This window comes from Poecilia reticulata, linkage group LG22, assembly GCF_000633615.1.
Source record: "Poecilia reticulata strain Guanapo linkage group LG22, Guppy_female_1.0+MT, whole genome shotgun sequence".
NCBI classification, from domain to species: Eukaryota; Metazoa; Chordata; class Actinopteri; order Cyprinodontiformes; family Poeciliidae; genus Poecilia; species Poecilia reticulata.
Window position 1 is genome coordinate 24,177,203 of NC_024352.1, and position 17,560 is coordinate 24,194,762.

The window sequence follows — 17,560 nt, forward strand, 5'->3', positions numbered from 1 at the left end:
TTCTAAGAGTCAAGAACCAAAACCTAAACACAGATGTAGAACTTTATTTTACAAAACAGCCAAGTAAATTAGCGATTTAAAATTTATCTGGAAAAATTTATTTAGATGAAGTTTGGGTGCACTAATTGTTTTCAAAGTTTGCAAAAATGCTAAAACGTTAAGCTAAATATGAGCTCTGAATTAGCAAAGTATCAGATTAGCGTACTAGCATAAATGTGGCCACCGCTTACTTTGGTGAACTAACTTTGCACGTATTTTATTCATATTTAATGGTAAATGTAGCGAAAATAAGGCTATTCTGATGTTAAGATTGTTTCAATAGAAAATAAAAGAAAAATAGGAGTAAATTTCTACCAAAAATCTCAGAAATTTGAGATTAACCTAAAATATTCTAGAGATTTCTGAGCTTGAAAAGATTAAAATTTGCTAGTAAAAACTCTGAAATATTTTTAGAAAAACTTTTGAATTTTAGGAACTTTTCTAGAAAATTTCTGAAATTACTCTAAAAGAATTCTGATTTTATTTTCTCATAAATTTTCACATTTTGGAGCTCAGAAATTTGTAAATTCTTTCTAGAAAATTTCTGAGATTGATCTCAAAATTTGAGATTTTTGGCAAAAATTAACTTTTTTTCTCTGTTGTACCTACATGTGCTGTCGTAAAATCCAAATCCGTAAATAATTTATTATCTTCAAAAATGTCAATCATCAAAATAGAAATTATCAACCGCATTTTAATACATTTTTTGATTAATTTACTGCTTTTTGCAACAAGCTTATTTAATTATTCTCTATAAAACAAATCCATGATTTGGCCACAATTTAAACTCAGTGGTATGCCAGAGTGACCTAGTCAAAGTCCAGAACTGAATCCAGAATCTGTGGCACCACGAAAAATGTCATCATGTCAATACCAATTTTCCTCTAAATATCTGAGCTTTGCTTGTCAGAAATGTTACAAATAAATCCCAAGCAATGATTGCTGATCGCCAGCTGATCAGTTTGCGTATTGATTAATTGCTTTCAGGCCAGCGATCTGGATAACGTCCCAGAGGAGGTCGTGGCTCACAGCAGTAGGCAAGAGTTGTCGAGAAAACACAGCGATGACGGTGCGTACCTGTTCCAGGAACTCGTTTTCCTGCAGTTTTCCACATGCTGAGAGTTCAGATTTCTGCAGTGAGTCACTTTTCTGTTTGTTTTCTTAGTTTTCACAGTTATGCAGAACGGAGCCGAGTGTTTGTACCTGCCAGAGAGAAAAGCCGATGACTTACCGGTGAGAAACTGTTTCCTGAAATAATCTTTTTCAGCTCTTTATCATCTACTTTATGGTTTTATGAGAATTTACACTTAGCCAGCAATCTTTCCTCCCACCAACTGTGATTGTCTGCTTAAATGTCCTGGGATTTTGGGGGGAAAATTCAGTTTTCATCCGTCTAAACCAAAGCAAACCCAAACTGATGTTCCCCTGTGGGAGTGCAGACGAGCCTTGACCTTGAAACCTTCGATCTGCTGCCATTGACTGTGCTGCTGCTGTTGTGCTGGGATTCAGTGCTGATGGTGCAGAATGCATGCTGCAGAAAGGGAAAAGGTTAAACTCTGTGAATCACCTCCTGCAGCTCAACAATGAATATTTCATGGAGCAGTTTCATTAGCCCTCGTCCTCTCTATCGCCTCCTTCAGGGGGAAACTCTGTTACGGTTTTACCTTCAGGTGTTAAAGCTGCCGTATGTAACTTTTATGAAAAATATGTTTCTTGAAATGTGTTGAGACAGATAATTTGTGAAAAAATCAAGCTGGTCTGCCTTCTCCCAGTGCTAACTAGAAACGACCAATTAGAGCCAGGAGGCGGGTCTTAGTGCTGTCAATCAGTGTCAGTGTGATTGCTATGCTACCTAGCCTGAATGCTAGGTAGCATAGCATTCAGGCTATGCTACCTAGCATTCAGGTAGCATAGCCTGAATGCTAGGTTAGTTAGCATGATGGCAGATGAACGGTTTTCCTGTAACGATTGTTTCTCCACCATTAGCACATTTAGCAGCAAATACTTGAGATTGATTGACAGCACTCAGACCCGCCTCCTGGCTCTGATTGGTTGTTTTTGGTCGAGAGCGTTGCTTTTCTTCAGACGGCAATAACAGTTCAAGAGACATTGAAGAAAATTTATATTTTCACAGATTATATGTGTTTTAACAAACTTTCACAAAATGGTGTTAATTTGAACAAATATGTAAAAGAACAAACATATTTTAATAAAAGTTACTTTCTGCAGCTTTAACAGGTTTAGAATTAAACTGCATTTTGGGAATGTCAGCCATAACTGATACATGCTGACAGGACATATTTTTAAATATACCTTTATTTTCATTAACATAAATAAAGTATATTTTCTCAAAATATAATCTTGTTGAATTATTTTGAAAATACGGACACTGGACTCAAGCGATTTGCTCCGCGTCTGTCAAAATGTCTGACACTTTCTAGAAAAAAACTAAACAATTTCTGAGCTCAGAGTTGAAAATATGTGGGGAAAACAACTGAATTTTTCTAGAAAAACGACTAAATTTGATTTTAAAAAGTCAAAAATCTGAGAAAAAACTCAGAATTTGAGGTTCTCACAAATTTTCTAGAAAAAAACAACATTTCCAAGTTTAATAAATAGAAAGTTTGTACAAAAACCCCCCAAATTTTGAATTTAATCTCAGAAATATCTAAAAAAAAAAAAAAAAGTGGAAATTTCTGAGTTTGAAACTCAAAAAATTTCCAAAAGTCAAAAATGTTTGCTTTTTAAACTCAGAAATTTTTCTCTAGAAACTTTCTGAGATTAATCTAAAATTTTCAGGGGTTTTTTTATCAGAAATTTTGAAAAATTACAGATTTATTTTTCTTTTTTTAAAAAATCCTCACGCGCGATTGGAGAATTTTTTTGTTCAGATTGCCATGAAAAAGTCTGAATTCAGTTGCATACGGGCAAAAAAAACCAAATATTGCATTCAGGTAGAATTTGCTTGCCTGTATTTATAAATTTCGCCATTTCTGCCGGGCTGAATAGAAACACGAATCACATTTTTATTTGTAAAAATTAACTTTATAAACCACGTATGAACTGAACTATAAAACCTGCCTGGTCTTTCACATGAAATCCCAATTAAATGCACCGAAAGTTGTGGTTTGAAAGCGATAAAACGTGAAAAGGTTTTGGTTGTGTTGTGCAAGGCGTCGCTCCAGCAGCCAGCGTCCGTTACCTGCAGGTGGCTGGAAGTTCAGCGCCGGCCCGGCCCGGCTGGAGCGGGCCAGCTGGCAGCGGGCGGTTTGTCAGCCGACAGGCCCATTAGCTCAGGCTGGCGGACCGACAGATGGAGGCTCTGCAGGGTAACGAGCCCAAAAAACGTCTGGAAAAGCCATCCTTCACCAGAGCAGAGCCGTCCACGCAGGAATGGCTTTCTCCTCGTCAATAGTGGATTTTGCTGAGATCAGCGTTTCTTAGCAAACAGTACAGTTCATACTTCCACTGATAAAGGTGAATAAAATACATAATCATTGGTAGTTAAAGGTGGTAGCATTCAAATCCAGATCCAAAAATATAATTTTATAAAAGCGTAGCACTGACCAGTCACTGGATTTTGACCTTCCACCTACAAAAACTCTTTGTTGTCATGGCAACGCCAGCCGCGTTTTATTATCAGGTTTTTCTGCGGGGTTTTTTAGCAAACAGTACAGTTTATGTTTCCCCTAAAAAGGTAAACAAAATGCATAATTACTAGTAATTATGGTGATAATAGACAAATCCATAATCTAAAATCAGATTTCATGTAAGTATCAGGCTAAACAGCCATTGACCTTTCACTCTTCGCTGTCATGGCAACTTGAGAAGGATTTTATTTTTAAGCCAAAATAAAGTATCTTTTGGAAGATACTTTATTATGATATAGTAATAATAATAATGTGCATATAGTTTAATCTTTTCATTAAAACATTAAAAATGTCCTCACAGAGTAACTAAACCTCAAATCGACCTTTTTTTGCAGATAAATTGTCTAAATTGGACATTTTAAATGCAGTATGTAACTTTTACTCAACAAAACAAAGTATTTTTACATATTTATTAAAACTGTCACCATGTCGGTTTATTATGAGATGATTGACAGCGCCAAGACCCGCCTCCTGGCTCTGATTGGTTGTTTCTAGTTAGCGCTGGGAGAAGGCGGAGTAGCTAAATTTTTTTTCCTAGATTATCTTTTCATATATTGTCACAACATGGTGACAGTTTCAACAAATATATATATAAAAAATATTCTTTATAAAAGTTACATACTGCTCCTTAAGTTTCTTTGCATATTTTGATTTTTTTTCCCTTCTGATTATTTTATTTGGCAAAGTAATCCTAATTGCCCTAAAACAGCAAACATTTAGTCTGATTTCATGTCAAGCAATAAAAAAGCTACATTTTCTTTTTTTGTGCTGAATATAAACTTATTGTTTCAACTGTATATTTAAAAATATTCTCACTTTAGATGGATTTCTGTATTTGATACGCTCCAGAAATGTTAATCTGATTTTAATTGTACCACAGATGTGGCGTTGTGTTCTTGGCGGCTCTTCGTCGGCTGTAATGGATGCCTGGTATCACGGTTTGGACCCCCAGGCCGTCGAGGCCGTTTACCTCCTGGCTTGCTTTAACTAGACCCATCCGTCAGCCGCATTAGCAGCCACTGCTGGTGACGCCTTTGGAGCCGTTTCACTTTATTATAGCCGTTTCTTGCTGTCCAACAGTAGAAAAAGGCAATTAAATTCCCTAAAAGTCGTGTCATTTTTTAACTTTTTTGTTTTGCTGCTGTTGCTATGCAGATTGAGTTTCCATATTGATGGGTTGCAGAAACTCGGCAACCCTCTGGAAACCAGATTCTTCCTCTTCTTCTCACCTTTATTGATGATTTAAAGAGAAACTGATCAGAAACAAATTACTTTCCCACATCTGCAAGAGTAACATAAATATTCTACACGTCTAGTTTGAAACCAGATATTTACATCAGGGTTGTAATAGTTTTGGGGTTTTTGTTGTGACTTTCTGTCTAATTCAGTTGGTTTTAGTTTGTGTTTTTTAGTGTGTTTGCTAGTTTTTCTTATATTATAAGTTAAATATTTTTTAACTTATAATATAGTTTAGTTTAGTCTTTATTAGTTAAGGTAGTAATTTATTTTTTTCATATTTTGGTTAACTTTTAGGTGTAGAATTCAAAAAGTATTGCATTGTGGTTGTGTTTATACAGATTGTGTAATAAATACTCACCAGACGAGACCATTTATTTAAAAAATGTTTTCAACCAAATAACTGGTGTTTTCTTCCAACGTTTGCTGTCGCCATTTTACGGGCTAGCATTAGCGTATGGAGAGCCGAATTTGCCGACAGTTGACATAAACTGCGTGTTTGGGTAGAAAAAAAAACAATCCACATCCAGCCAGAAGGATAATAAATCCATAAACACAAAATTGAAGAAATATATAATTTCAGTATGTTTTAGTTTTATAAATGCACAATGAAGTTTGAGTTAGTTAAAATTTTTCCCTATTAATGACCTTTTTTTTATGTATTTCAGTTAATGAAAATGTTTTCTCGCTTTCAGTTTTGGTTATTTCATTAGTTTTAGTTACTTATAACAGTCATAATTTACACACATTGAATAGAAAAAGTTGTTTGATCTCACTTTGTGACATTAAATCGGTCTAAATATTTCCTAATTTGGGGTCAGTTACTCTTACCAAAATAATTTCTATTTCATAAATGTGAAGAATAAAAGTTATTTATGATGGCCACTCCAATATGGAAAGCCGTTTCATTCAAAATTAAATAAATATATTTTTTATCCAATCATAATAAAAAAAAGGCTATATTTGAAAAATATATTTTTTATATAAAACTAATTTAAGCACAGTTTATTGAAAAAAAAAAAAGTCAAGCCACCAAAATATATGCTTTTTAGGCACTACCAGAGCTCCATACATTGTCTTTCTGATGAAGGTCACTGATGTTGTGTTTTTAATATGGTGTGTGTAAATATTTGGCTGTGTTTCTGTTCTGTTTAGATGGATCAGATCCAGCTGCAGAACGATCCGCTCAAGCTCAACACGTTGGTGGCCTTGTACGATTTCAGCGCCCAGGAGAGCCACGACCTGGAGATGAGGTTTGCCTGCGCACACACACACACATACACACACACACACACACACACACACACACACACACACACACACACACACACACACACACACGGCAAACAGCACAGCATCCAGCAGAACAGCACCTTTCCAGGCCTGCGGGTGAAACGCTGCTGACTGATTGACTCTGACGTCTCCTCATTGATTTTCTTTGTTGTTGAAAATGTGAAATAAACAAAAAGGCTGAGGCTCGCTGTGCACAGCGGTCTCACCTCTCCAGATCCAACGATTCAACTTTGCAAAGAAACCAGATTTAACTTTTCATCGTTTCCCCTTCTCACATTTTGCAGTTTCAGTTTGGAGAATTAGACTCAATCAGGGGAAGACATTTTTACACCAATTAGAACTCAAAATCTGATAAATGTTTTTCATGAGTGGCTCTCAGCAACAGGTCAAATCCTCAGAAATCAGGTTTTTTCCCTCTTCTTTATGTGCATTAATGCTAATAACTCCCTCCATATTTATTAATAAATTAATAGATCGGTATCGGTATGTACCAATACATACCGATAATGCTCTATTCAGCACCTTTCTGTGCTGAATAGAGCATTATTTATTTTTTTAGTAATTGATTATACTATTCATTATTCTGATGATTAAGCGGATAAAGAAATTGGCACATTTTCAGATTTTCATTTAACCACTTAAACATTTTTAAAATAATATTAGACAAGCATTAAAAATGCAAAAGGACAACAAATAATTAAATAATTTTCTTAATAAGAAAATGAACATTTTATTGCCTAAAATACAATAACATATCGTTCCTTTAGTGTTCGCTTGATCATTTGTTGCAAAGGATTCATCTGCAGCTAAAAACATACTATTTGAAAAACTCGTCCCTTTCTTCTTAATTTGTCAATAAACTGTAGGAATAAATTTTTTTGTTCATTTTTTAAAATAATTTGAACCAAGTTGAGCTAAAACTGTGATTTCTGTACATTTTTAGCTTAAATACTTCTCTGTTTTTTGAGTAAATGACCTTTTCTGAGTCTGTATCCTCCAGTTAACGATTAATCGATTACAAAATTAGTTGATGATTATTTCAATAATCGATTAATCACGATTAATCGTTTCAGCCCTATATTACTTCTGCATTTCCTTCTGTTCTTGCACTCCATTATTTTTTTTACCACTGATTTGTAACATAACTTACAGCAGTAAAACTTTTATATTTATAAATGAGACAAATGATCCAAAGACTCAGATGTGCAGAGTGACCTCATTAACGACACCTGATGGAGAAATGGGATTAAGTATTTATACCCAATCAGTCTTTTTATATCTAACCTGAATGAGATTAATGATGCCAGGATATTCCATTAATAGCTCCCATCAGGGTATTTCACTAAGATGGACTGCACCGTGTGTGAAGCCTAATACAAATATGATTTATAGCCATTAAACTGACAAAGTGTCGCATATTTCAGGCCAGAACAGAAGTAGATGCTGCTGCACTTTAGGATGTGGAGGAAAGACGAATGAAAGATAAATCAGAGGAAAAGGAGCTTTATAAATGATTCTCATGTAATGTGAGTGCTATTTAGATTTTCAACTAGAACAAAATCAGACATAATTATGAAGAAAATACATTTTAATAGGTTTTTAATTTATTTGTGTTTAGTTTCCCCGCCATCAAATCTGACTGAGCTTGAGTTGTTTTACAAATAAAAACAGTCAAAAGCTGCAGCATCTAGATGTGACAAGTTGGTAGAAACATTCCCTGCAACTGTAGTAATTGAGGTCTGAACCGATTAATCGCGATTAATCAATCATTGAAATAATCTTTAACTAATTTAGTAACCGATTAATCGTTGACTGAAACATACAGACTGAAAAACCAACACAGTCAGGGCAGTAATTAAGCCAAAACTTTACAACAGTGTAAACATTTTAATATTTTAGATGAAAGATCTTTTTTATCAGTAATTATTTCCTAGCCAGAACTCTTCAAGTGGGAAGTTTAGCTTCACCTGGTTTGGATTTTCTAAATAAAATCTCAAATTGAGCACCTTTTGTTATCCAGTCATAAATTAGTTAATTGAAAAAAATTATGAACAGAATAATCAGCCATACATTGTATTTATGTTAAGTGAAGTGAAAAAGGATTACTAAAGTATTTTTAGCATTTGCTTTTAGCTGCACATGCTTACTTTGCTACAGATGATCCAGCATACACTGAAGGAATGTTATGTGGCTGTATTTTAAGCAATAAAATGAATGAAATTGATTTATTAATATGCATTTCTTGCTTATTTTAATACCAAAATTATTTGGTAAGATTTTGTGAATTTGTGGTGTTTATTTTTGCTGGTTGTGCAGCAGGCTCCACTTCTGCTTTTCAAAGATGTATTGCAGCCATTTTTATGTGTGAGTGTAAACATTGAGCTGGGGGCGTGGCCAGCAGGAGATGATTTGGATTTAAAGTGACAGACGCCCTAAAACGGCGTGTAAAACCTGAGTATTAGTTGATTATTTGTATTTTTCAGATTTTTTGTTTTTGTTTTACATTGCTGGAGTGCTTCTAAACGGACTTCCTACGGAGTCCAGATGTTATCCTCTTTCCAAGCTTTGGCTCTTTGCTCATGATCTGCAGGATACTTTAAAATAGGCTTTCGGGAAAGATGAGTCCTTGAGCCGAAGTATCATTTCGTTTCCGGTTCTCACAGAAATCTCCTGAGGAAACTCGGATAAGATGCATTTCTCTTTTCCTCGTTTTTTTCCAAGTTTTTCCTCCCGTTTAGCTCAGAAATAAATCAGTGCTTTAAATGAAAAACTAAAGAGTATCCCCAATCAAAAGGGTTCATTTTCATTCTGATTTAAAGTAAGAAAATTAGTTTGTTGATTAGTTTCAGCTGCAAACACGGACTCTAATTACATTATTGTCTTTTTTTCAACATGTGATGATGACGCACTTTTAAATCAGAGCAAAATCCTGAAAGAAGTTCCTCCATTTCATCTTCAGGTTTTAATATTTTATACTTAATTCCCCTTTTTTTCAGCTTTCCACATCTTCAAACAATTATTTTATTTTTTCACACACCAGCTTAATTTTCTATATGTCACAATAAAAAAATGTGTAACAAAGGAAGTTATATACTGGAATCAGAATTAATCTGTTTGTGATATTTAATATTTTTGTTCCAGTGGAGCAAAAACGTTCTTCCTCAGAGGATTACAGGAAGTCGTGGTTAAACTTTTGACACCTTTTACTGTAAAATCTCGGATTTTTCTTTTACTAGAGATCAAAATCATGCTGACACTGTTTATTGGGGATAAATGCTGAAACAGGACCCTCTAGTGGTTTAATAGGTTTATGTGCATTTATGAGTTTTCTTATTTACAAATATCTCTTTCTTTTCTACGGAAGAGTATTATGGCCCAAAAACAAATAAACAAATACAATTCTGACTTTAATTTCTGTGTCAAAATCCAAATGAATAACCAAACATTCTTAGTTATGTGTCAGTTGTTTTGCTGGTATGTGAAAAATAATAACATAACCGTTTAATCCTTGATATAAGATTTGTAAACTTGCACCTTAACATGTTCCCAGATTTACTTGGTAGATTTAAGTTTTAAGACTAGATTTGTGCAAAAGTAATGTAAACAATTCTGATTCTGAGAAGAAAAGTCAGAATTTGCTGAAAAATTATCAGAATTCTGATGAAAAATTATCAGAATTCTGATGAAAAAATATCAGAATTTTGAGAACAAAAAATATAAATTATGGGGGAAAAAAAGTCAGAATTCTGCAAAAAAGTTAGAATTCTGAAAAAAATCAAAATTCTTAGAAAATAAAAAAAATTCTGAGAAAAAAAACCAGGATGCTGAGATTAAAGTGAGATTATTTTCTTTTCCGGTGGCCCTAATCTTCCTCCGTATTTCTCCTTACAGAGCAGGGGACAGAATATTGCTGGCAGATGATTCCAACGACGACTGGTGGAAGGTAGGAAGGAAATCAATGCTTCATTTTACAAACTGTTGTGCTGAGATTTTTAATTTTTTTGTTCATAACAAAGATAAATACAGATAAACCTTATAATAAATCAGGGGAAATTGAGCTGAAGATTCTCCAGGACTCATTAAACACATCGGAGGTGAATTAGGGGACAAAATGGCCGAGCCGGCCTGTTTCCAGCAGAGCGTACGGAAACTCATTACGCATTTTAACATCGTCTGCAGGCGCAGATTAAAAAGCACATCTGTCCCAGTTCAACAGGCCAAGAGCTCTGCACACCTTCCTGATGCGTTTGTGTTCGGCTCGGCCGTCTTAGAGTCGCTAGCTTTAGCCTGATGAATGTCTGCTCTGTGTTTTTTAGGGGGTGATTGAGGACAGGATCGGCTATTTCCCAGCAGCCTTTGCTCATGAGCTGCAGGAGGGAGATCAGGTGTTCAGGTGCAACAGGACGTTCATCGGCTGCAAAGAGCAAGGGCAGCTCACTCTGAAGGAGGGGCAGGTACTGCAGCCAATTTACCCCACAACCATCCAGCGGGGTATTCACAAACCAAATCTACTGGAGTTACTTCTTTTGTTGCTGTTTTAGCAGCAAAATCACAAATCGTACAAAAATGTTTGGTCTAATTTCTGACGTAAATATCTTAAAATAAGGCAAAACTAACTGAGTAACGTTTTAGCTTCATACGGGATCTTGATTTTAGTCAGTAGTTCCTTAATACTGATGAAAAAGTTGTAGATATGAGAAATAAACTACCAGTGGAACAAAACATTATAAACTGTGATATGAGAAAAACATTATTTTGTGGGATTTAATTCATTTTAAGCGTTTTTTAAATTATAAAAATGTATTAAAGAAAAACGTAAACTAATAAATTGACATCATAAAATTAGTCTTGTTGCAATAAATCAATTAATCGTATAATAAATTCAGTTCAATAATTTCCATTTGCATGACTTTTTGTTTTTCTTTTTTCTTTCTACCAAAAACTGGATGATAAAAATCTTTAGTTTGATGTTTTGGTCTCATTTAAATAGTTTATTCTCCCATTTTGATCTATTTCTAACACTGTGTAAAAAGGTTAACTGAATATTTTTATCCGATTAACTGTCAGAATAATAGATTAATCAATAACTAACATACTGAGCTGAAACAGTTGATCAGGTTAGTCGTGATGAATTGATTATTTAAATAATTTAGTAATTGATTAAACTTGTATGAATGAAAGTATAAACGTTACAGTTTTGGCTGTAATTAAGCCAAATCTGGAAAAAAATGTTTAATTACATTTTGGAAGTGTTTTTAGGTGCAAATGCATCCTTTTCTAATCCAATTAATCAATTAATTGTCAGAATATTTGATTAATAATCGTTACCTGCACGTGTTACAGTTCAGGGGGTGTAACATAACGATGTGTCCAGAGAAAACAAGTGAGATGTAAAATGCTTCAAGAGGCCAGGGGCCGTAACAACACATTTATTTTTCTTTATTAGGTTTATTTGACAGGGACAGAAACATTTGGAAATAAAACCTCAAGTCCCTAATTAGCCTCTAATTTCATACATTAACATGTCAAATGCAAAGTCACAGCTCAACCTGAGCTTCAAATTATCCGACAGCTCTTCGGTTAAATTATTCTGGCACACACTTGTTCAGATAAAAGTTAATCTGGAGTCCACAGACATTTCCTCTCAGGAATCTAATCAAATTAGCATGTGAGCTGTTAGCAGATCTCAGACCAGCCTCTGTTTGCTTCCCAGGACCCGTTGTGTTGAAGACTCTGAGTGCGCCTAAAGTAAACGCGCCCCAGTGGGGATAAAACCAGCTCGGCAAGATGAATCTGTGACCTGCTGACTCTCTTTTCCATTCACTCAGACCCAGGGGAGAGATGCTCAGAGCAGACATGCACATACATGTGTTCTGTCCCGTTAACAGGGTCGAGGTTTAAACGACGCCAGTCCAAAAAGGTAAACACGTGACGTGTTTCGAGGAACAGAAATCATTCACGACCAACGTCAAATCCATTCGTAGTTCATTTAAAGTGACAGCTGGAAAGGAGTGAATGATGTGATTGAAATAAAATAAGATATGGAAGTTGATAAATGCAGAAAAAAAAGTAAAATAGTTTTTTTTTTTATGAGCTTGTTGTGAGAAACTCAGATTTTTGTTAATTTTTGCTGCCAGACTATTTTTATGACAGGCTATTTTTGCCAGGAATTTTAAACCAAAACAGCCAACCAAAAATGAACTGATGAGCAACAACGTGTTTTGTCATCATGCTACACATTTCCTTTCCTTCTTTAATGATATCTAATTAAGATAGATTAATCGTGATGCGTCAGATACTAAAATAATCATTTAGTAATTGATTAATCACTAACTGGAGTATATAGACTCAAATAAAGAGCACAGAGCAGGAACTAAACCAAAACTACACAGAAATATACATTTTACCTTTAAGATAAAAAAGGTATTTGTCTGTTAACATGAACCCCTATAGTGGCATTTATAGCTTCATCTGGTTCAAATGTTCTTAAAAATATCCAATTAAGTGTGCTGTATAATTATTAATGGGTTAATCCAAAAAGTAATCAACAAATTGCCCCTACAATGTATTGATAAGTCAATCAGAAATTTAATTAATTCTTTAATTTGTTTGTAATGTATAAAAAATGCTTATGTGGTTGAGTGAATTTTTTACAATCTGATTAATCGTCAGACTAGCGATTAATCGTTTACTAAAATGATTTGTTGCAGACTCATTTTAAATCTGGGATGTAAAAGCTAAACTTGGCATAATGTAGTAAGAGAATAGAGCAGCTGCTCAACTGCTGAGATGTTTCTCATCCATTAATTGGTGATGATTTCTCCTCTGCTGCAGATCTGTGTGAGCAGTGAGGGCGAGCGCGGCGGCTTCATCAGAGTGGCGTTTGGAAAGAAGAGAGGCTACGTTCCCTGTGATGTCCTGGAAATCATCTGAGACAAAGACTCTGCAAAAGCATGACAGGGATAAAGAGTCAGACTGGATCAGCCACCAGGAGGTGGAGGAACCGGAGGAGCAGGAAGAGAGGCGTTCACATCGTCACAAAATGGAGTTTAATGGAGCGCTGATGGGTTTGGCACCAGAAAAAACTCCATCTCAGACGGTCCTGCTCGAGAAGACGCTGCGACGACAAACTGCAAGGAGACAGGAGATCACTGTGTCACTGTTTTTTACTTTAATTTATAGAGCCTGTGGCTTTTGTTTTGTTTTTCTGTAGTTTATTTAAATATAAGCGGTTGCTCATGTAAAAGAAAACAGCTTAAAGTGTAAAAACATAGACGATTGCTTATTGAAATTATTTTTTACAGCTTTTATTACATAAACAGAATTCTCCTTTTATATAGTTTAGCTCCCAATGCTTTTATACTACAGGATTTTCCACATAATGTACAGAAGTAAATAGTAAGTGTAGTTTTCTATGACAGAGTTACTGACCCCACACAGCAGTACGAAAACAAACATGTCTCTTCACAATAAGAGCATTTATGCCTTGATTTGTCCTGAAAGTTTATGAATGCGTTTCTATTATTTATGTTTCTACTCATTTGAGCTCTCTTCTTAACATCAAACAAAACCTTATTTTTATTCTATAATGGCTCTGAAACGGTAAAATTGAAAGAAAAAGATGAGAAGTATTTTATGATGTGACCCTCACTGTGTCCAAATTAATCAGAAACAGTTGCATTGTTACATTTTTCAGTGTAATAGATTCAGTGAGATCCCGGACGAGCCCCCAAAATTGTTACACCAAATTTCCATTTTAAGATGGAAACCTTTAGCCTATTGACTGATTTATCTAAATATTTAAACACATTTAGACTGCTAGAAGAAATAAAGATTTAACGTAAAACAACCTAAATCCAAGAATACACAATGTTCAAGACCTGCGGACTATATTATAAAGGGAAAAACTGTAACCTACAGTAAATATCCAGTATCTTTATCCTCTCATCTGCCACTTTACTTGTTAGGCTGTAAACATTTTCTACGTGACTCATTTTTAATTTTAAGTTGCAGTTTTTTGTTATTTTTCCTCAAAGATTTAAGTTATCTAGACTACAAAGTTGTAAAAAGTTCTAACAGCCTTATTTTCCTCTTTTTGTGTCAATTTTTTTTATCATCAAGCAACTAAAAAAATAATCTAAGCTAGCCTGATCGAATACAAACAAAACATGCTTTAAACGAAGACTGAATTTGAGGGAAGAATCCTATCCAAACCAAAATAAATGCCACATCCAGGCCCTACTTACTGCCAGACAAGTAGAATGAAGATATCCTAAATGTAGCCTGAAAATATAATGGTAGCGATTATATGTGCTAAATGTCCTGACCATATAATTGCACAATTTGACATCTCAAACATAAATTTGCTTAATGGAAACACTGCAATTCCAAAAAAACAAAAACAAAACTCATTTTTCAATATGTTTTGGAGCCAGGGTAAGGGTTTTTTTTGTTTTGTTTTGTTTTTGGCCGTATTGAAATTGGTTTATTTTGCAAAGCTGCAATGGACGCACCTTTTCTGCGTCAAACAAGACGCATGATCAAAAACTGAACGTTACTACTGCCTGAAACCATGAAGAGGAAGACCACAGGGAGTGGTTGGAGATGCATGATGCCTTACATGATGCATTTTGAAGTTTGAAAAGCTGAACATTTTCTAGTAAACAAAAATTTTGAGATTATTCTTAGAAATAATAAAAAAAGAAAATAAATTCCTGAGTTTCAGAAGTAAAAATAAATGTGACTTTTGGAAATGTAAAAAGTTGAAAATTCATTATTTTTGAAACATCAGAAATTTCCTTGTTTTCTGTAGTACATTTCTGAGATAAATCTCAAAATTTCTGAGCTTTTTCTGGCAAATTTTCTGCTTTTCAAACACAGAAATTTCCAGTGTTTCTATTTACAATGGCCTTAAATACGCCGCCATAGTAATACTGACATTCAGCCTTTTATCTCTGACAAATTGCTAGTTAGTTTTAAAACAGTGCCATGTTGATGCTCTTATTTTGAAATGCAACCGGATGTTCTGTTGAGAAAGGCAGGAAGAGAAGTCATTGAGATGCAGCTAATGGCGGACTAGCCTGCTGTTGTATCTAACTAAGACACCTTGTACAATCGGTTAGAACTGTTGGCTGGTGAAACTGAAAAAATAAATTAAAATCCGATGACAGAGAAATAATCTAGCGATATTAAAAACATCTACAAAGGTAAAATGGCCGACATTTCGTCCTGGGTCGGGTTTCCCCCTCGGGATTTCTGCAGTGTTTATGGGGCAAAACTTTTCCACAAGGTCGAGTTGGTTTGGATAGCTTTCACTAATTAAATCATAATTTGTTTGTATTCGCGTTATCTCTGTGTGTCAGTAAAATTTCTCTGTGAAAGGGAGCGAAAGCATCATAACTCGAACAGAAACTTTTCTAAAGACTGATGTTTGCTGGTTTTGACTTGTGAACCAGTGATTCTTGAGAATGGGGACAAAATGGGTTTTAATTTTCCCATTTTTTATTTATTTTTTTGTTATTTCTCAACCTTATGTATGCAAATATGACATGATGTTTTGGAAATGTAAAGATGCTAAAGTACAGTTGCAACATTAAAAAAAATAATTTTATCGACATGACCCAGAACTTTGTCATCACCATCTGACAAAAATAAATAAATAAATTTTTTTTAATGACCCTATTAGTGATATTTCTACTCATTTTACAGACAAATGCTTCTCAAGAAACAAAATATTATTTAAAACAAAAAACAACAAAAAGTCCATCTGACGGAGTTGACACAGAACTGAAGGTGGTGACAAACTAGTGAGTAAAATGAAAAACTTCATACATGTGAAGTAATGCAATTTATGTAAAATACATTAAAATGAATTAACTGCACATTTAAGTGAGATTTGTCAACAATTTCACTGAAAGAGTGACACAAACTGATGGAGTTGACATCTGACGGAGTTGACGAAATGCCAAACTACCTCAATTTATATGATGTTATTCTGAAGGAGGCCATATTGTAGCTCATCAGGTCCATGAAATCTTTACATTTTACCAAAATTAAGCTTTTATTTCACAAAATTTCATCAAAGTTTTGTAAATTGTCAGTTATGGTGTCGACACGTCATGGTTGTGACAAACAACTTGGGAATGAAAAGAAGAAAAAACTAAAGAATAACATAAGCTAACCRGAGCTAACTAGCCCTSTTAGCAAAGGAAGAGAAAGGAAGTGGTCATGGGGTCCTCAGAAGTTCTGGTGCCCCCAATAATGCCTGATTTTTTTACATTCTTTTCATTTCTGACGGTGTTGACAAMAACTAGGGACAAATTTCAATGGAATTGGAAAATATATAAAAATGATTTTTAATTCAATTTATTGATACCTTTATAATTATTTATATGACTACTTATACTTAATGGTAATAATATATAATTTTAGTATTTCTTTAATTGTTTTAAACTATTATAATGTATTGAGTTTTGCTCCAGGATAAGGGCTTTTACAGGCATCATCCACCGACTACAATGTTTAAAATAAAAAAATATTCAGCAAATACCTGGAAAATATAGATTGTTGTGCTCACATGACCCAGGTTAGTTTAGTCAGATATTTGAAAAAATTATATTTTGTGTATATTTTATTCAAATTTTGTGCTTTATCCATAGGACCAGTTTTGTCCCTATTCTCAAGAATCACTGAAATGTAAGAAAACAACGAATTTCTAGCTAGATGCTTGAGTGGGACAGTGATAGGTATTTTCCTAGAACCTACATAAAAGAACCACAGACAACGTATATGAATTTATGACTAAACTTCTGCAAGCAAAAGGAGAAGACTCTGTCAACTGCTTCTCAGAGCTGTTCACAGAGCGTTCTGCTTCTCTTTGGATACAGCTTGTCTTTTATTCTCAAACTTCAAAGAGGGAGGATAGGCAAGATAGACAGCAGAGGAAAAACAGCAAAGGTCGTAAAACATTTTACCTAAACAAAGCAAAGGTCGTAAAACAATTTAACATCTGGCCCCTGATCTGAGCCCGGTTCAAATCTCGGTCAAACTGTTTCACATGAAGATAACAGGCAGCTGTGATTTCCAGGTCAGTTCACACATACAGTTTAAACAAGAGAACACTTTAACCTGAAACAAAATGATAATACCAAAAAATCTCTAACATTCCCCCCTTTTTATCATTTTACCATGTGTGTAAACCCTATTCAAAAGCCAAGCATAGAAAAGAAAAGAAATAAAATAGAACCAATAAATGCAAGAATGTTTTTTTTTTTTTTTTGGTTCCCTAGTCTAAACATAAAAGTTACACAATGACTAAATTAATATAATGAATAAATGAAATG

General features: G+C 34.5%; 1 protein-coding gene across 4 annotated transcripts in view; it reads left to right on the plus strand.

Moving 5' to 3' along the window:
• The window catches only part of stac (SH3 and cysteine rich domain), a 34,761-nt gene extending 20,866 nt beyond the window's left edge, over positions 1-13,895 (plus strand). For 2 of the 4 annotated variants that reach the window (XM_008399893.2, XM_008399894.2), the window contains 6 exons: positions 1,027-1,108; positions 1,205-1,272; positions 6,081-6,178; positions 10,110-10,161; positions 10,535-10,672; positions 13,053-13,895. In XM_008399893.2, coding sequence (XP_008398115.1) covers positions 1,027-1,108; positions 1,205-1,272; positions 6,081-6,178; positions 10,110-10,161; positions 10,535-10,672; positions 13,053-13,151 — 537 coding nt within the window. In that variant the 3' untranslated portion in view covers positions 13,152-13,895. The other 2 variants (XM_008399895.2, XM_017302380.1) reach the window with 2 other exon arrangements.
• Positions 13,896-17,560: the final 3,665 nt, after the last annotated feature.